The 21132-nt window shown below is 44.6% G+C and overlaps 1 protein-coding gene and 1 long non-coding RNA gene across 9 annotated transcripts in view; one reads left to right on the top strand and one right to left on the bottom strand.

The window, feature by feature from the left end:
* LOC141157497 (uncharacterized) overlaps window positions 1-21132 on the top strand; it is a 270846-nt gene that overhangs the window by 57483 nt on the left and 192231 nt on the right. For 4 of the 5 annotated variants that reach the window (XR_012247801.1, XR_012247799.1, XR_012247798.1 and 1 more), the window contains 2 exons: window positions 5167-5357; window positions 7117-7299. This is a non-coding gene — a long non-coding RNA (uncharacterized lncRNA). Of the gene's footprint in view, window positions 1-5166; window positions 5358-7116; window positions 7300-13581; window positions 15511-21132 lie in introns of those variants that run through there. The other variant, XR_012247800.1, reaches the window with a different exon arrangement.
* The window catches only part of LOC141157496 (G-protein coupled receptor 22-like), a 207592-nt gene continuing 194913 nt past the window's right edge, over window positions 8454-21132 (bottom strand). For all 4 annotated transcript variants that reach the window (XM_073644866.1, XM_073644868.1, XM_073644869.1 and 1 more), the window contains one exon: window positions 8454-12615. In XM_073644866.1, the coding sequence (XP_073500967.1) occupies window positions 11273-12565 (1293 nt within the window). In that variant the 5' untranslated portion in view covers window positions 12566-12615 and the 3' untranslated portion in view covers window positions 8454-11272. The remainder of the gene's footprint in view (window positions 12616-21132) is intronic.

The raw sequence follows: 21132 nt of genomic DNA, 5'->3' as shown, positions 1-21132 counted from the left end.
AGATCCAGTGTGATGTTGTCCCGTGTAGGACATTTGACATATTGATAGAACTTTGGTATTGCAGATGAGATCTTTACTCGATTGAAATCCCCAGAAATTACAGTTAGAGAGTTTGGGTGTTTAGTCTGAAGCCGGGCCATCACCCCTGACAACACATCCCCAGCAGCCTCTGGGTTCGCAGATGGTGGTATATACATCACAACTACAATAACAAGAGTGAATTCTCTAGGCAGATAGTAAGGCCTGAGGCCCACTGCTAACAGTTCAATATTTGGACAGCAATGTTTCTCCTTAACAGTTACATGCCCCTGATTGCACCATCTGTTGTTAATGTAGAGTATCACTCCTCCACCTTTTTTCTTGCCGCATCTAACTCTCTATCAGCCCGAACCATTTGAAACCCTGGTACCGAGACACATGAATCTGGGACCTCCTCATGCAGCCAGGTTTCTGTAAAGCACATGAGACTGCATTCCCTAAACTCCTTCTGGGTCTTACTCAGAGCCAGCAGTTCATCCGACTTATTTCCCAGCGATCGTACGTTACCCATGATAATGGATGGGACCACTGGTTTAAACCTTCTCCTCCAGGACTTGATCTTCTTGCCTGCTCTGCAGCCTCTGAAAGGTCTCCTTATTTCCCGTGGAACATTCAGTATTGCCACTGCTGGAGAAGACTTTATCCTGCGCAGTTCCAGAAGACGATCCCTAGAATACACTGCTCGTTTAGCAACAGACCTAGGGTCCACCATCCCGTCATTATTCCCACCCGTCACACCAGTCCTCTCCATGGCAAATCGTATACAGTGACCTCCACCGCTCACATATGGCTGTATCCCTGTCACAGGCTGTGGGTAGCAGCATGCATCCTTCAGTAGCATTAGCTGAGCTGGTCCGTATTGCTTGCCCCAGAGTGTCTGTACCTGCAGGAGACTTGTAAGTGGTGGAAGAAGATCCAGGTGCAGATCTCGTGCTGTGTGCCCAGCAGCAGTTGATAGTGTGGGAAGTGTTGTATCTTCCATCCCCAATAGACGAGTATACAGGAACGTTGCAATCCAGAGAAGGTAATAAAATAAAATAAAATAACTGTAACAAAACTGTAACTAAAATAAAGTAGAAGCTTCTGCTGCTGCAATGGGCTGCCAGTAGTCCGGCGCCGTATTGTCTCCACGTTAAGTGTTGAATAGCTGTTTTGGGATGTAGGATAGGGAGGATATGAAGGTTGTGAAGTAGGCCTGTTTAGCAGAGGTGAGGGCTGATTTGAATGCGAGTGTTGCTTGTTTGAATGCAGTGAAGTCATCTTGAGTATGAGTTTTCTTCCAACGCTGCTCTGCAACCCTTTTATAAAACATATATTATGCCCGGTATCTTCCTTCGCCTATTGTCAGCAGCCATAGAGAAACCAGTGACAGCAGCTTGGTAATAAAGATCTATAATAGACCAGGACCAGGTCAGTGGGCAAATTCCCAGGGAGAATGGACAGCAAAACACCCAGGGAGACACCTGACGTCAGCGCTGACCCTGTATATCATTGGCCCACATTGTTGAATGCACCTTCTGGCCTAGGCTTATATAACATCAAGCGGGACATTATGGGGCGGGGGCATTGCCCTGAATTTGTTTATAACTTATTCTATACTGTAACAAAGACAACACATAGATATGATTATATATATTTACTTCTGATTAGTTGCCAGGAGCAAATAAACAAGTCACTTAGAGCTATATAACCATTAATTTTGAAGTCAGATGTCACTCAATGACCTACTTTATGATAACTTAAATCCATTGATCTAACCGAAGAGTAGCATCAAGCTGAGTGATTAATTGCAGAAATAATGCCACCATTAACGTCACTATTCCTTGCCCAGGGCTCGCCAAGTTATGGCCTCAGGCAAGATATTTTGATTATAAGGCAGTACTCTTTTGTTACCACTTGAGGGCAGCAGAGTTCCATAGTCTCCATTGTGTGCAGCAGTGCTTGCGTTTAGTAGATGACACAAGAAAGCAATTGCACACTATGAATTGAAATTATTCACTTTCTACATAGGAATGGCTGCTTTTTTTAATCCAAAGGACCCTGCAAAGAACATGGAGCGTGCAGACTATTTTGACTATGCTATGTAACATAGGGGAGCCATACTGTAGAAGACCCATAGCAAGGATTAAAGGACAGAAGGACCTGACAATTGCTTCTCTCTCCTTGTCCTTCAGTTCCCCACCTCCAGAGTTACTAACAATAATAAGGAGTCCTACAGAGGTTCTTACCATCCAAAGCCGGTAGGAGCAGCCAGGGATCGACCTCTTCTCTCCAAGGGCCTCATAGCAAATATATCATCTGCACAGCAAGGTTAGCAAGAAGAAAAAGGGGACTGATGGGAGAAACTGTAGGATCAGACTAAGTGGGGTTTGTTTGTAGTCTGTAGCCATGGAAACACATTAGTTTGCATATGAACTGTATACTCAAAACGAGCAGTAAACAACTAGCTGTACTGTTATGTCATGGTCTGGGTGTATGGAGCTGGCTTAGGAGGCAGATGCTGGATGTAAAACTCAGCCTATCAGGCCACACCCGATTGCAAGTTAAAATCCCCAATGGAGACGTAAAAAAATACAATGAAAAGTAGGAAAAAAAAGTTATTTCAAATGTTAGAATTTTTTTTTTTTTTTATTTAATTTTCAACTATATCAACCTTTTCCCCATTAAAAAATAAAAAAAAATCTAAAAAATAAGCATATTCAGTATTGTCGTGTTCGTAAAAGTCCAAGCTATGAAAATAAGATTATTTCACAAATTAGATAAATATCGTAAAGAAAAGAAAAATCAAAATGCCAATACTAAGGTTTATTTGTCGCTTTTACCTCTGTAAAAAAAAAAAAAGTGATCAAAATGTTCTATATATCCCAAATTCAAGTATCATTAAAAACTACAGCTCCGCACGCAAACAACAAAAAAACACACTTTGTGGATTTTGAAAAATGTCAATATAAATCCTAATTATTTTTTTTATCTTACAAAGTTTTGGTTTCTTTAAGCTATTAGAATAATAATAATAATAATAATAATAAAAACTATACAAATTTGATATGGCAATATTTGTACTAACCTAGAGAATACCAGATTATTTTCACCGCATAACAAATGCTGAGAAAACTAAACCACAAAAACGATGGCAGAATTGCTGCTTTTTTAAATTTTTTTTTTTTTAAACAAAATTGGATTTTTTTTCCTGTTTTTCAGCTTATTATATGCTAACATAAGCAGTGTAATTCAAAACTACAACTCGTCCGGCAAAACTAAAAGCCCTCGCCTGTCTATGTCAGCAGAAAAAAAATAGAATAAAAAGCTGTGGTTCTTGGAAGATAAGGAGTTAAGAACAAAACTGCAAAAACAAAAGTTGACCAAAAGTGATATTTTTTCGCCATTATGTAACATTTAATCAATGTATAATAATTCTGCATCTTCCCAATATACTTTAGTTCTTTTTTTCTTCATCATTATAATAGCTCTGCTTGTTGTCAGTGAATTACAATGTAGCACCCCGAGGACTCGGCTGCTACAGGGGTATTGCACCTCAAACCAGAGGTGTGGTATTCCACTCCCGGGTAAGGATGGAGTGTGGGACAGAGCTCAGATAGCTGCATGCACTACACTCACCCCATTTCCGGGGGACAGAACAACGGTACTCCCACCAGATAGATGTGCAGGTACGACAGCGTCTGTCCCTGGCTGGAGTGGGGGGGGGGAGGAACATCCCAGTAGTGTAGGAGCAGATAGGGGAGGGACTCTGGGCAGAGGTAGGAGCCCATTGGGTGCTAGTCACCTGGGCTCGGGTGTCAGAGGGAGTATATAAGGTGGGCACCATCTTTAGACAGGGTCTGTTCAGCCTGGAGGAGTGGAGAGAGGAGCTCAGCCAGAGAGGGCTGAGGGGGAGCTGTGGCTCCGTCTGGGCCCAGCTCCAGAGCCAGGCCTGAAGCAAAGAGAGGGAAGGGAGAAGAGGAACACTAGGAAAGGCCCAGAGACGCAAGCAGAAGGAACCCTGAGATCCCACGAGTGAACTAAAACGGGTGAAGGGTTGGCAGAGAAGGGTACCGGATCCCAAACTGGTGGAGGTCAATCATCCTTAGCCAGGAACCGGAGGTCGTGGTCAAGCTTTGGCACGACCCCTCGCCACATCCACCAGGAAGGCACGCCACATAGGGTCAGGAAAGCCGGAGAGAGGTTTTGCCCCATAAGGCCCGAGGAAGCCGGACATAGGTGGGTCCCTGGTGAGGACGGCCAGTAGGAAGGAAGAGAGGGGAGCTCTGGACCACGCTCTGGAATCGCCTGGGAGTTGGCCGAGTCCCTGACCTGGTGGACGCAGCACGGCTCGGGTGGTCCTACTGTGCACAAGGATCTGATAAAGAACTGTGAGTAAAGCTTTTGAAACTGCACTTCCCGCCTCTGTGTTCCTGCCGTCACACCTGCACCCTCAGCACTGGGACACCCGCACCATCACTCCCATCATCATCTCTAACAGATCTGCCCTGAGGCCATACTCCTCCCGTGGGGAGTCATCTCATTCTCAGCTGCACAAACAACACCGGCCTCAGCGGACTGCCGTGCAGCGGCGGTTCCGTGACCGCAATCCACGGGTGGCGTAGTCGAACATTCTAACATCTACTGCTAAACACTGCCGCTCAGTTTGACACCCTGGGCACGGACCGGGTCAGTGCCACGAGACTACTACCCCCATCTGATCCGGCTCCGGGTAAGCCCCCGTGCGCGCGATGCCGCACGACACAGCAGGCCCAGGGGCGCGTCAACAACATTTTCATTTTACATCCAGATGCTGAACCCTCTCCAGCTGACGTTTTGTTACAATTTCAACCAAATCATCCACCAGTAACAAACCTCTCTCATGGCTAGTTATTCTGCTACAGTGTATCAGCGCAGGAAATATATCAACGTGGACTATTTAACTCACCGGCTGCTCTGCTTTTTTGTGATAGATCTAGTTCTTTACTTTTTCAGTATTTTATATGTGTTTTATAAATATATTAGATGACATTTCTTTTAAAATGCTCCCACGTTTTGTATGTTTCTCCAAGCCTTGATGTATTCTATTGTCCTCTTTTGTCAGCCAGAACAATTTCCATCCAATTTTCCCTGTTATCTCTTCCCCAGTGATGAGAATCTTCTTATTGTTTGCTTTTATGAGAAACCTGAATGAATTGCCGCAGATTTATAGAAGAATCTCCATTTCGATAAGTGGCAGAATGCTAATCCGAGCGTCAACCGCGAAAACCATTTACATGGAAAATAGCCGCAAGGCTTCGATTATAGAATGGAAATTGTAACTTCCTTTGAACAGAAAGGTAAGAAAATGTGGTGTTAACACTTTATATTCCTTATAAGTGAGTGTTCAGTAATTCTCATAATCCAGCACATGTCGAAATAAAAGAAACTAACTGCACGTCGTTTTGTCTTCTGAGTGGCAATTAATTTTGCGGCCATTGGAGCTTTAACCTTTTCACATTGTCGAAAGGTGTGCAGGATGGACCGGGTGCGTAGATGTTGCGAGATGAACTGGTAGAAATAACAGAGGAATGGACCCTGTAGTGGATGGACCACAGGGAAGCTACAGACTCAGAAAAGAAGCAAAGGTTGTATTATGTAACCAAATCCTGCTGAACAACAGAGCTGGATAATAGGGGACTCACTGGTAACGATGTAGCAGAGCTTGGTATATCAAGGGACTCACAAGTGGTGATGCAGCAGAGCCCAGCAACACAACAGAGTTGGATATGCCAGAAGACTCAGAAATAATGATGCATCAGAGCCAGCAAAGTTCTAGAATACAATAGTTGTGACATGCACGACAATTACCTGAATACTCAGGTGGCGTACAACCACCTTAACCGGCCTATAAAGCCTTAGAGTGTGACCATAGTATCAGCAGAAAGAAGGGCCGACTGGAGCAGATGGAGGACAAAGATTTTTGTTGGAACAGGAACCGATGAGCAACACTTTATTTGACTCCTGGATGATAACAAAAGAGGTAGATGTTATGGTTCAAGTTAACCCTTCTCATGTCTGTAATGGCGACCATATTGCTTGTTGTCCAGATTTCCCAGGATATATACCAATGGTCCGCTTAAAAAAGAAGAAAAATAAAACCAAAGACATCCTACTCTCATCTTTTTTTTCTGAACTCACCCATTCAAGTGAATGAATCATTAAATGGAACCTAGCACCAGGTTTTCCCAATATACAGTGAGTGCTGCCACCACCTTTTTACAGTATTCTAGGAAGATGTATGTGAGTCTGCAACCCCCAAAAATATCTTTTATAATGCCACCATATGGCGTGGTCCGGTCCGATGGGCGTCTCTGGTCTTGATGCGGTGCCCTCTCACTGGTGGCAAACGCTGTCCTCCACCTTGCTTCATGCGGATAACGCCGCATCCTATGACATCAACAAAGTGTCCATCAATCGCGCTCTGCATAGGCATATATCGCTCTACCATCAGGAGGGCATAGCAAAGAACTGTACTGAATCGGGAGAGGATAAAGAGCGCTGATGCCCTGGAGGTAAAGCCGGCGCATGCGCATTACAGCACTTTGCTCTGACGCGTCATCTACATGAAGCAAGGAATGAGGACAGGGTTTGCAACTAGAGAGGAGGTGCCGGGTCAAGACCAGAAACCAGACCGCGCCATATGGGAGCATTATAAAAGATATTCTGGGGGCTATGTAGAGGGGGTTGGTGGAGACTCAAATATATTTTCTGAGAATACTGTAAAACAGGATATAGCACTGGTGGAAGTACTTTATATTGAGAAAACTTGGGGACAGGTTCCCTATAAGAAAAGAAATCACTAGAAAAAGCTTCTCTTCTGACATTTTTTTCATACACATACAACCTGGGAACAGGTGAGGTACACATGTAGAGGAGAGCAGATGTTTTTTTCTAAACTAGAATCAGCCGATCATTGATAATCAAGGATCAGGATCAGAATTCTACACTTTTTTTTAATTATGCTAATATCCTCAGAGAAAGTGGAGAAAGTCATAATCTGTGTTTGAAGTTATTGTATTTTTATTCTCATATATTTGGTTTTTTTTTAATCCTCAGTATTTTCACAGACTGCAGAGTTAGGCAGCAGAAGAACTGTCCAGATTTCAAAGCCAAACTCTCAAAATGTCTTCTCTGAAAAAAAATGAACACGGAACATACAATGGTTTATACTAGCCAATCAAATAATAGATCATTACCAGTGATCTGGAACGCCTACATAATGCTCCAGTATGTGGACAGGTAACATTTCAAAACCAGAATATTTCTTTAAAAAAAAAAATCCAATTTACCACCATGTTTGTGCATGGAAGTGCACGTTGGCCTTTGTATTCGTAGCGTATAACAGAACTTATTTCCATCTCTACTTAGAAAACTGATATTTACATATGTACAGTATAAGGAATGCTCATTCTCCATCCCCTCAATAGTGAGTTTGTCACATTGAACACGATTCATTTCATGTTACCGAGCAAAAACTGCCGAGCATATTGATGTGTAATTATTTGAGAAATGATTACTGTAGCTTGTCCTATATCAGTTTAAATGGCTGCTTACTGCTGGCTTATAAGTCCAGGGGGCGGTGCTATGGCTGCTTACTGCTGGCTTATAAGTCCAGGGGGCGGTGCTACGAAATGTTAGTGTATCCGTCAGACCGCCCACTGGACTCATAAGCCCAAAGGGTACAGGGAATTTTTATATCGATTATATGACGAGTTATATATCAAACTGCTCAGCCTCTCCTGCTCTACAACATACTGTGAATGGTTCCCTTTAGGAATAGAATTCTCAAATGTTCTTTCCATTAACAGCAAAGTAATGAGTTATTTACAATAGTTGAGATTTATATATTTTTTTTTATTTCTATGGGTCTTCTCACACTTGGCTGTTTGTAATGACCTTTAAGGCCCCCCAAAAATATGGTTTAAAAGGGTTGTACAGTAAAGATTGGTGTGGGTCCTAGCGGTTATCACCTATCAGCTCCAATCGACAGAACAGGCCATTTTAATCCCGCTAGAATGGAGTAGGAGTGCCTATATGAATTGACTAAATGGAAAAAAATTGTAAAAGCCCACCAGCTCATTCAATGGGTTGACCAGCGCTAAGCTACAGTACCAGGCGAGCGCAGCTGACCCTCTATTCTACTGATCAGTGAGTTCTTGAGGTGCCACCCTTGTGGACCTGGTGCAATCTTATTTTACATGGTTTATATATACTGTTTATAACCTGCTCCCGAAAAGGCAAACAGTGGTGGGTCGGACTCCCACCAATCAGATACTGATGACGTCTCCCAAGGATAGTTCATATCTAAGGGCTCCACAACCTTTTTAATTTACTGAAACTAAATTTTATGGTCGAAAACGTAACATTTGAAATCAAAACCCAACGATCAGGAATGATGTATACAATGCCTTGTGTATTTGAGATTGCACAGGAAAAAAAATCTCTCTTTTTATTAATCTCATTTGCATTTGAATACATATGTGCTTATGAGAAAAATACAGAGTTGTACCACATTATATATATCCCTTTTACAGTCATCATCAGTAAAAGCATCAATCACTGTCTGTATTTTTCCCTATGGCTTTTACCCAATAATTTCATAACTAAAGAAACATCCTTATAGTTAAAGGGGTTGAAAACAGAAAAATTGTGTGTGTGTATTGGGCCAGATTGTGTTTTTCGCAGCTCTCTCTCCATCTATCTCAGCGGGAAGTCCCAGCACAAGCTCAAATATTACAGTGATGATAGGAAAGTAAGCTGCGATTTGGATTGACAGCGGGGTTATATTTCCAAAACACGATCTTGTCCTTTTATATCCAGATATTGGATATTGTCAATTTGCTGTTGACAACCCCTTTAAAAGTATCCCACATCTGCTCCGAGGTGCTGTGATACTGTGTGCAGAAAGGACAGACCTACTCGCTGCCTAGGACGTGCCTTTGATGCATTTTGCTGACATAAAACACACTGGATAAAATAAATAATAAAGCTTTATTTATTTATTTATTTTTTTTCATCACTTGGTTTTAGCTAAGAAATGATTTAGATGGAAACTGTAAATGCTCTATAAAATATGTGCAACCTATGACAGCTGCATAAGTGACAAAAACACTTTACAATTCAGTAATGATAGAGATACCAATAAAAAAAATCCCCGAAAACCCAACTTAGATACAGAGGACCAATGGTTGCTATGGACTCTGCACCTGGTTGCTAGGTTGGCCTTAAATTAAAAGGGCAGGTCCATATTGGGGATAGGTACTCTTTAAAGATCTTCTGTTACCTAGACAGAGGAGACTTCTCTATACCACTGGTTGCTATGGACTCTCCGCATCTGGTTACTAGCTAGGTCTTAAAGAGGACCTCTTACTTAGACACACATCAGACTGTTCTGCACCAATAGTTGCTATGGACTGGTTGCATCTGGTTACTAGGTAGGCTCCTGTTACTTCGACACAGGGGACTGATTTTAACTAGGCAGGCCTTAAAAACATCATTACTTGGACACGGGACTGATCTGAATTAATGGTTTCTGTGCAGTCTCTATCTGGTTACTATACAGGCCTTAAAGATCTCCTGTTGCTTTGACAGAGCAGAGTGATCTAAACCAATGGTTGCTATGGACTCTCTGCATATGGTTACTATAGAGGCCTTAAAGATATCCTGCTACTTAGACAACAATAGCTTGACCTATAAGATTGGTTGCTATGGAGTCTCTGCATTGGTTACTAGGTAGTCCTTGATGAGCTCATGTTACTAAGACACATAGGGTTGCTATGCACACTCTACATCTGGCAAATAGGGAGGCCTTAAACTACTTGTTGCTTAGACACAGCAGACAATCTACGCTAATGGTTGCTATGGACCGTCTGCATCCGGTTACTAAGTAAACCTTAAAAAGCTTCTGTGACATAGACACGGGACTTCTCTAAACCAATTGATTCTGTGGACGTTGCATCTGAAGGTTTGTCCTAAGGAACACACAATGGTGGCAGCCATTTTGTGATCTGAAAAAAAAAGTGACATTACTGAGGCACTCTATGGCAAATATTCACTAGGCTTGACTATTAACACAACACTGGTTACTGATGAGAGGCTGCACCTCCATGGTGACTTTTGGTCTAGCTCATAAAATGGCCGTCCCCGCTGTGCGTGGTGAGACGTCCGCTCAGTATTGAAAATGTCAGAGTCTGAAGCCTTCATCCCCATCAGCTCAAGACTTCGCATTGTTTTGTTTTTTTGCGTTAACTACGATAATCTATTGGCAAAAAAGAAAATCCAATTGTGCTTTAATGATCTGACGAGCCGGACAAACCACATGAATGCAACAGACAGTACCAGCAAACCAAAACCATTCACAATTTTAGAATTTTGCACCTATCGTCCAATTTTTTTCAATGCCTTTATAAAAATGGAAGGTTACGCACATTTATTTTTTGTAAATTTTAGATTTTTTTTTTTTTTTTTTTAAGAAACGTGGAAGAATACATTTTAGTATTTTCTGTGGAGTTAAAACTTGTGCAAACTAACGCACGTCTACTAAAGTGTCCCGAAAGTTTTTTTTGTTTTTGTTTTTTATAGACTGAAATTGTACACCACATCCTACGATTTTTTTTTGAAATCTCAACTTAAAAAAACAACTTTTTTGATTTCTTTTTTTTTTTTTTTTTTATACAATTCTAAAATTTACAATTCATGGCTGTGGTTTATAATGAGTTAAAACCAATAATATTATTATTATTTGTATAAAAATACAGCGTTTTTTTCTCCCTTTTAGATATTTCTATTTTTTTTGTTGTCCTTTATCCATATGGTATAATAGAGCGACTGATAGATATCCGGTAGGATTTATGGAAGGTCAATGCATGCGATGCTACTCACTATCCTCATAAAAACAGTAAGTGGTCCCATTAATGTCATGAAGACCAATGCTAGAATGATGGGAAACTTGCTGTTCCTTGCACCGTCTATAAGGAACAGCTTCACCTGGATTAATCCATCCTGGAACTGGATGGCCTGAATAGACTTGTGGCGAGTCAGCCACCGAGGTAAGATGGCAGTGCTTATATTGGATATAATCAAGGGCGATATTGAATGTGGCTCCAGACAGGCCCTTTTGAGTATATTTTAGAAGTCAATGAAATGCATGTGCTAATATCCCACTGCCATAAGATCCGTCCATATTTGACCAACTCTGATACAAGACGTCAGATCACTCCTTCACAGCGTCAGTCAGACATCGGTCAGTGCCGTCGCTGCACTCTAACTTTGCTTTCCTAGCTTTCTTGGGCTCAATCCAAGAATTATGTATAACAGTCCCACCCGGAGCTGGGTCAACTTGCAACACTGAAACAACCCTCTTCTTCATCTTATTCTTCAAGACATTGCGGAACTTCTGCCGGGTGAAAGCGTACAAGAGAGGATGAAAAATGGTTGTGCCATAGGCCATGGTGATGAAACAGATTCGTAACTTCACCAGTAGGTCACTGGGCCCCACACAGAGGATAAGAAGGTTCACAATAGAAATTGGTGCCCAACAGAGTAAGAAGGTTGTGATGATGATAAGTGACATTCTGAAGACACGCTTTTGGCGTTCTCTGCGGTCCCGGTGTCGTTTAACTGCCCGTCTCAAGGCAATGATGACAGAGACGGACGCCTGGACCCTCATGGGTGGGTTCTGTATCACCGGTGGAGGGGCCAGTCTCTTGGTTTCCGCAATGGTGCTTTGATCCGACGATTTCCTCTTCTTTCTCTTTTTGGTTTTTCGACGTTGGCTTCTCTTAAAATGGTTTCCGATCCTAATGTTGAGGGCTTGGAGGATTTTGGAGTAGGTGACAAGCATAACAGCCACTGCTGCGAAAAAGATGGGAATCTGAATGACCAAGTGATAGTACATGCCCAACTCCGTGTGGTACTCGTTGACGCTGACGCAGAGCAAAGTCCGGTTCTGCCATGTCGCCATGTGATCTGGGTCACCAAAAAATTCCACTTCAAAGAAAGGAATAAAGAAAACCATGAGGGACACAAACCAGACGCAAGAGAGGAGCAGCACCATTCGACTTGGAGTAAGGACCCGGTTTGCTGGTCTCACTGAAATGTCATACCTGTCCAAACTGATCACCAAGACATTGATGGCTGTAGCTATGCTACTAAAAGTGACGCATGCCTCATGGAAGCAACATACCAGAGCAATGTTCTGCTCCAGTGGGATCAGGATGATGACTATAGTCAGCGGGACACAGATTACACAGATGATAATGTCCAGGACATGGAGGTTCATGGTCACCATGTTGCTGACAGAGTCCACCAGGTTTGACTGCATGCAGTAAAGGACAAGTACTGTCAAGTTGCTGCTAAAACCCAACACAATCTCCAGCATGAGGAAGCTGGTAAGGGAAACCTGGAAGCCCAGTGGGTAAGGGAAGTACCATCCGGCATCTGAGCTGGATCCATCGTTAGTTTCCAAGATGGCGTCGTACATATCTGTCTCCTTGGATGACACCATTCTGTTCTCTGCATAGTCCTAGAAATGGGGAATTTCTTCTGTGCTTCTCCCTGCGGAGCAAACAAAAACAAGAGCATATTAAGTCACTACAACACTATAATTCTCACTTATATTTCTACTGAATGGTATCCCTGAACCTGAACATGAGGCGGCCATTTTGTGTTCTGGAGCCTACTAGTTACATTGAACTTATGGATATTAGTAAAGCATGAGACAGCCGTTTCTTGTTCTGGACCACACTCTTTGGTGATAGAACTGATTCCATCAAAACTGTGGATACCAGTTAACCATGAGACAGCCATTTTATGTTCTAGGCTGACCACTCTATATGGTGATGGTGCCTATTAGTTCCATGAAAGCTATGAATATCGGTGAATAATGAGGCCGCCATTTTGTGTACTAGACCCCTTTGGTGATGAATATGGATGAGCCGACCTGTGGAAGTTTGGGTTCTGGTATCCAACCCAAACTTTATTCCAAAGTTCAGTTCAGGTACCAGAACTTCAACCAGAATCCAAACCCCATTGGAAACCATTGTGCCCGAACTTTTGAGCTGCAAAATTTCTCTCCCCCTCGGACTTTCCCCGGAACTCCAAACATTGCAACGGACTTCCGGGAGAAATCCGTGTTCAGCGATTAGCATCGGGCACTCACTGTACGGTACAAGCCCCAAACTTTTACATTCGGGTTTGCTCATCTCTAGTGATAAAGTCTATAAGTGCTATAGTAATTACTGATACCACTGAAGCATGTGGCAGCCATTTGAAAAACAGAACCTAAAAACACCATAAATCTGAAAAAATACTTCAGAAATTCTTTTGATTTGTCCTCCTTTAATCCAGTTAATCTGATAATCTTGCATTTATCAAATAGGATATCCTCTAATAAATGAAACCCCAAAATACAGAATTATAATGAGATCACCCGTAAACTGTTCTTTATGTGACAGTTCAATTATACAGAATTTTTAATGCCAGATTAAGGAAATTTTAATGTATTTTTCATGTCTTAACTAGACGGTGTCTCTGGCGACCTGTTCGGTGACTCTTCAACGGTCGTAAGGGGGGTGATCACAAGTAATGCGCATAAACAATTCACGGAGGGTCTGGAGCCGCGTGTGTGCACACTGGATGTCTTCATTAACAGGGGCCACTTTGGATTCAGGACACGACTGGAGAACTTTGCATCAATATGAGATGAATAGTCAGTAATCCCGGCTCTGACACTGAGTGAATCATCCCACTCTGCCAGTGACTGGCGTGATCCAACCCGCTGTGTGCATTAATGATGGAGCACAAGGGACAAGAGGCCGGCCATGGGCTGGGGACATCAAGCTAAACACCTGCACCCTAAAAGGGACCCTGCAGTCATCACTTATACAGCAAAATACAATAAAACGCCCAATACAACACCATTGCTAATGCTAATAAAGCATATTCATTGTACAATGAAACTTTGCAATAGACATGCTGTTGCACTTATTTCATTTTTTTTAAAACTACTTGCTGTCAGTGAAGAAAAACATTCTTTGATTATAAGACAAGGATGGACAATCCCAATAAAACCACATATGCAAGTGTTAACAGCTCCATGAAATATCCAGTTCTCCTAAGCAGCCGCCATATTCCTCAGCTGTCCCTGTGGTTGCTCTCTGGGGCTTCCAGAACTACATTATTATCCTACTCCAGATCCAGGGTTAGGCGACATCTATAGAATTTGGTAATTAATTTATGAGATAGATTTTCTTTACTAACCTTTGTGCTGTCAGGGGAATTCCTGCTAAATCTGCTTCAATTCACATAATACACGTACCTATGAAAGTGCACAGAGAGGACAATCTAAATATCTATCTAATAACCATCCCTCTATCTACATATTTATTTTTCTATCTGTAGTAATGTCCCCTTTTTGGCAACCACACACATTCTCTGTCTCCTCCATAGCAGTTTCAACCGGGCCCCAGACATTTGCCTTCCTTTCCCGTCCAGGTGGACTCCTCTTTATCCAGGAGTCTTCTGGTCTTCTATCTATCTAAAAAAAAAAAAAATTTCTATGTACTGTAGGTTTTTGGGTTACAACTTGCAGGCTAATAGCAACATATTTTTTCTGAGCAAAAACTGCTTCATTTTTTTCCTATCAAACTAATTGTAATCCTCTGCAGCTCCATCTTCTGCTTTGTGGGCAGCCATCACAGCATTGCAGGTCAGTGGTAGTGTCTATGTAAGGAGATAGACAAGTGAGAAGACACAGTTAATGCCTAACAAGAGTGTCTGCAAGCGAACACCGCTATCTGCTCGTCAAAGATGATAGAGAAAGTGAAAGCAGAAAGAATTGCATTAGCAGGAACTCAAGAGTGAAGTGCATGTTCCCTTGGGGAAGAGATTGGGAGAGACACCAGGTCAGGTGATAGCTGTGGTGCAGTTAGTAATTATAAAAGGCCCAGGAGGGTAGTGAAAGAGAGGAGATGGCACCCAAACCTGTAGCAGGATGGACAAGCGGTACAGCGAGGTGAATTATAGCCACCATTATAAGAGAGCAGCTGCAATTAAAGTATCCGAGAGACCAGATCCGATTAAAGAAGCCGAGAGACCAGATCAGAGTAAAGAAACAGAGAGACCGGATTCGAGTAAAGGAGCACGGAGTGCCTGTACTACCCTCTTCTATTCCCCAGATGGATGGACCCCTCTAAGTTATCCTTACCTAGCCAGGTCATGCCGTCATATGCTGCATTTCAGTGTTCAGATATACTGCGATCTTGTGATAAAGACCCGTGATCGGTCGAAACATCCTTTATTTTTGTCGCTAACCTGTATCAACTGATTCATGCCTTTTTGATGTGTACCAATAAATAAAGTATCTTGAATATATTGATTTTGAGCGCAGTGAATATTCCTTCCTATACACCGGGTCTACGACCCACTCCTCCAACAACTCCATTTTATTTTGAGTGCAGACCAATTATTAACTTTGATTACTACGCTTAGAGAGTGATGACGGTGGCCCCCTTTAAGCTGGGGTATTTGGACTAAGACATCACTGACCATAACAGTTATGTAATGGTAATAATAGAACGATAGTGTGGAAATAGTGTTGTCAGTATCTTGTTTATCTGAAATACTGCATTCTTGTAACATAACTAGTTTAATTTTCACCGTTTGCGCTATCCCCTGATATTGTGCCAAAAGCACCCCTTTGAATGTGTTAATCAAATAAATATTGTTGGTTTAAGTACCTCTGTCTCCTCCTACCTGTTAACATTTGGCGTAGTCGGCAGGATGCAACATTCAAGCGCAGAAATGACGGATCAATCAGTAACACGGGCAGCCTTCCCCTCGGAGCTATGCTCAGCAACATACCTAAAATTACTGGTGACAACTTACAGATGTGTGACTGCGTTGAACGTCTAAAGAGCATACTACGAATGCACCCTATGACACCTGTGTTGCAGGCAGAGATACCGTTGTTGACATTAGACGGAATGGCCCCACAGACGGTCATGTTCAGGCAGCCACGAGACTGTGATACTGTAGATAAGGTGATCAAGATTCTAGTGACGAGACAGATTTAGGTAATTTGCGCATTCGCCTCTTTCGTCTGGTCCAGTAGGAGGACGAGACTGTGGCCCAATATGTGAACGCTCTACAGGAAGTGACGGCTCACATTACGAAGAAAACCAAAAGGTGAATATAGGGGATTAGGCCCCTTGGACGAAGTATTAAGCGACCAGCTGGTTGCAAGCCTAAGAGACTCTTATCTGACACAGGACCTGAAAGAACAACTGCGTTATGACCCCAACATGAGCTTCGTCGAAGCAGAAGCGAGAACAAGTATCCCCGACTGTGGTGGGTATGGTCCAAAGTCATGAAGTAACCGCCTCGGGAGCGTGCAATGTTGAGCCAGACTGGGCCCGTGAGTTATGGCAGGAAATGAGAGAGATCAGGGGGAGGGCTACGGAGCATAAGAAAATCCCATGCAGCCATCCCGAAATCAAATCCTGAACCCCAGTATGAAGACTGACTAGAGAGGGAGTATTCCCCTCCCGGAGAACAGCGATACAAACCTAAGTACCAACCAGACGAGTGCAGAATTGATTGTTGGACTTGTGGCGAGACAGCCAACAACGGGGTCAGCTGTGAAACTAAAGCGGCCCGTGGTCAGGGAGCATACCGCGGGGCTAAGTCCCTCTGTAAGGGGGATTGAAGGATCCAAAGAAGTTATTTCCGAGAGTCCCACTACATGGACTGAGTTGAATGGGCAACTGATTCGTTGCTTAATGGATATGGGGTCTCAGGTGACCACAATGCCAGAAGTATATTTCCAGCAGCGCTTTCCAAACTTTGCCCGGTCAAGAGGGGATCCGACAATTCGACTGATGGCTGCAAATCAGTTACCCATCATAGTAGCGGGGGTGGTATGTATTGAGATATATGTTTGTGAATGGAACCTAGGAAAGAAGGAAATCGTGCTAGTGAAAGGTCCCATCGGGAATGGACCCATCGTGACATTGGGGATGAATTTCCTGAAGGAAGAAAGACAGTTCCTGGCGGGCGGCCGACGAAGTGGCTGGAGGCTCACGACAGTGCACCACCCAAAGAGAAGAATATTCCAAAAGCTAATCCGGGATAGTCAAATCCAGAAGTCACCAGGGGCCTCCCAGGCATTGGAAAAAGTGGTGGTACCCACTACAACTTCCCTGACTTTGCCACACGGTCAGACAGTATTCACTATGCCGGTCTAGGCATATGGAAGCAGATCTATCTCAGTTTTTCTGCAGACAAGTGGAAGATCTGTTGGGGCAATATCAGGAGGCATTCTCCCGGCACGGCGATGACTTTGGGTGTACAGAGGCCATCCAGCATGAAATCCCTATGGCAAATACAACCCCCATACAAGAAAAAAATTGTCAGATTCCACCCCAGATATATCAAGAAGTGAAGGATCTGCTGGCTCACATGCTATAAAACAGCATGTGTTGGTTCGAAAGAAGGACGGGACTCCGAGGTTCTGTGTGGACTATTGGCGGTTGAATGCCTGCATGGTCCGAGATTTGTACCCTCTGCCGAGGATAGAATACTTTTCCTCTCTCTATTTGGTCAGTGGCAAGTCCCCATGGGCGAGCGAGATCGGCCGAAGACTGCTTTCGTCGTCGCTATGGGACTGTTCAAGTTTAATTGAATGCCATTCGAGCTAACTAAGGCCCCTGGGACTTTCAGCAATTGATGGAAAGGTGTCTTAGAGACTTTTAACTTTGAGGCAACGTTTATATACCTTGACAACATTATAATATACTTCACCATGTTTGAGGAGCATCTTGCTAGGCTTGGGCAGGTGCTAGAGCAGCTTCAGAAGCATGGACTGAAGATAAAGCCTCTAAAGCGTCATCTGTTCTAGGAGGAAATAGAATACCTAGGGCATACAATCTCCAGTGAAGGAGTGTACCAGATGAAGGAGAAAGTAGCTGCCGTGCAGAAGTGCCTTACATCCATGATGTTGAGATAATTAAGAGCATTCTTCGGTCTATTGGTTTATTATAGAATATTAATCAAGGATTTCACGAAGACGGCGGCCCCACTGCACGAATTGCTAAGGGGGGGGCGGAAGGAGGTCCCAAGAGTTGGCCGATTCAATGGGGCCCTAGGTAAGAAGAAGCCTTCCAGGCACTAAAGCTCGTCTTGACGAATGCTCCTATCTTTGCCTACATAGACGTCTGTCGACCATTTGTGTTATACACGGACGGGAGTCTCTACGGTCTGGGAGCGGTGCTTGCCCAGGTCCAGGAAGTGAAAGGAGAAAGAATTGCATTAGCAGGAACTCAAGAGCGAAGTGCATGTTCCCTCGGGGAAGAGATTGGGGGAGACACCAGGTCAGGTGATAGCTGTGGCGCAGTTAGTAATTATAAAAGGCCCAGGAGGCAGTGAAGGGAAAGAGTTGGTGCCCGAACCTGTAGCAGGACGGATGTGCGGTACAGCAAGCTGGCTTTCAGCCGCCATTATGAGAGGCAAGCTCCTAGTAAAGGAGTGAAGAGGCCAGATCTGAGTAAAGGAGTGAAGCGACCAGATCCGAGTAAAGGAGCAGAGAGACCAGATCCGAGTAAAGACCTGAGAGAGAACAGAGTCAGGAGAGCTGAGCCAAGTGAGCAGAACCAGGGCAGAGAGAGAGCCGACTAAGCTGCAGGGGTGGGACATTCTTGAGAGCCTTCGCTTCCATTGTAGACATATGGTACAAAATGGGGACCGGGGCCGAGCTTCAGGGAACGAAGGCGGCCAGTGTGACGAGTGTACCAGGTAACAGCTTCGCCCCTCGTTAGGGACTGTGTGACATTTTGTGTTGCCTACAGAGTGATGACTGTGACGAGCCCAGTAGTGACAGTGACGCCCTTTAGGTTGGGGTATTTGGACTAAGACATCACTGACTGTAAGTTATTTAATGGTATTAATAGAACAATAGTGTATAAATAGCATTGTGTCAATATCCTGTACATCTGAAGTGCTGTATTCTTATTGTACCATAACTTGTTTAATTTTCACAGTCTGCGCTATCTCCTGATATTGTGCCGAAGGCACCCCCCCCTTTGATTGTGTTAATCGTATAAACAGTTATTAAGGTTTAAGAACCACTGTCTCCTCATAGGTATGCGGATGCAACAGCGCAGACGGTTAACAGCTATATTTCAAGAAAGACTTGATGAATAACCTCACTGGGCTGAGTAAAGAAATGAGGTTCCGCATGGGAGGGGAGACAGGTTCTCACTGCATGATCCAATTCGCCCCTTTCACTTTGTGAAGTCTCACTGGTCGCGTGTCCCTAGGACAAGCCCCATGTGCACTATTTTTCTTCATTCCTTTTTTACAATAAACATATTTTCTTCATTTTGTAGTATTTTCATAGGGTTTGTTCTGTTTTCATGCTCCAATAAGCACATGCTAGACCTTCTGTGTCCAGCAGATGGCAGTATGCGTCAGGCTCCAGTGAAGCCGTCTATTTCCAGTTCCTAAATCATCTCTAGTGTAAGAAATCTTTGTTCCTGCAGCCTCTGAAAACACTGCAGAAATAAACAATTGGCTCATAATACATTCTGTGGTGGTCCACAGAAATATTGCCCCCATGCATTGGACTCGTCAAGTGCATTATAAATAGGGCACTAGTCTGGGGTTTTCCACCATTAATCCTGAGCTCCGCTCCTTTGCATCAAGGCAATTTCACAATTTACCCCCTCGGGCCTGTCCATATCTAATGCGAGGAAATCCAGCAGGTCTGGAGCAGGCAGTCCTGATAATGACATGAAGGAGAGGAACATCTGCAAAAACCTTCAGCTCATCCCTGAGGCGACTGGAAGTGACAGATGGAGTGGCCTTTATTTCAGCAAAAGAACATGAAGTGGGGCATCCTGGATAAGAGCAGCGACTGCATCCGATCACTATCACTGCATAACGTGACCCCATTACTCCCATCCCAGTAAAAGGATTTCATCGAATGCATGCACTGATATGGACGCCGAGCCTGCCCCCAGTGTACAACGTCCGCCTCCACTGCCCCCAGTGTACAACGTCCGCCCCCACTGCACAACGCCTGCCCCCAGTGTACAACGTCCGCCCCCACTGCACAACGTCCGCCCCCACTGCCCCCAGTGTATAACGTCTGCCACACTGCCCCCAGTGTACAACGTCCTGCCCCAGTATATAACGTCTGCCCCACTGCCCCCAGTGTACAACGTCCGCCCCCAGTGTACAACGTCCGCCCCCACTGCCCCCAGTGTACAACGCCTGCCCCCAGTGTACAACGTCCGCCCCCACTGCCCCCAGTGTACAACGTCCGCCCCCACTGCCCCCAGTGTACAACGTCCGCCCCCACTGCCCCCAGTGTACAACGTCCGCCCCCAGTGTACAACGTCCGCCCCCACTGCCCCCAGTGTACAACGCCTGCCCCCACTGCCCCCAGTGTACAACGCCTGCCCCCACTGCCCCCAGTGTACAACGTCTGCCACACTGCCCCCAGTGTACAACGTCCTGCCCCAGTATATAACGTCTGCCCCACTGCCCCCAGTGTACAACGTCCGCCCCCAGTGCACAACGTCCGCCCCCACTGCCCCCAGTGTACAACGCCTGCCCCCAGTGTACAACGTCCGCCCCCACTGCCCCCAGTGTACAACGTCCGGCCCCAGTATATAATGTCTGGCCCCACTGCCCCCAGTGTATAATGTCTGGCCCCAGTGTATAACGTCTGCCCCAGTGTACAACGTCCGGCCCCAGTGTACAACGTCTGCCCCACTGCCCCCAGTGTACAACGTCCGGCCCCACTGCCCCCAGTGTACAACGTCCGCCCCCACTGCCCCCAGTGTACAACGTCCGCCCCCACTGCCCCCAGTGTACAACGTCCGCCCCCACTGCCCCCAGTGTACAACCTCCGGCTCCACTGCCCCCAGTGTACAACGTCCGGCCCCACTGCCCCCAGTGTACAACGTCCGGCCCCACTGCCCCCAGTGTACAACGTCCGGCCCCACTGCCCCCAGTGAATAACGTCCGGCCCCACTGCCCCCAGTGTACAACCTCCGGCTCCACTGCCCCCAG

Source organism: Phyllobates terribilis, unplaced genomic scaffold, assembly GCF_046119375.1.
Source record: "Phyllobates terribilis strain yellow unplaced genomic scaffold, ASM4611937v1 Scaffold_8__6_contigs__length_399053987, whole genome shotgun sequence".
Taxonomy (NCBI): domain Eukaryota; kingdom Metazoa; phylum Chordata; class Amphibia; order Anura; family Dendrobatidae; genus Phyllobates; species Phyllobates terribilis.
This window is presented reverse-complemented; position numbering and strand designations above follow the sequence as displayed.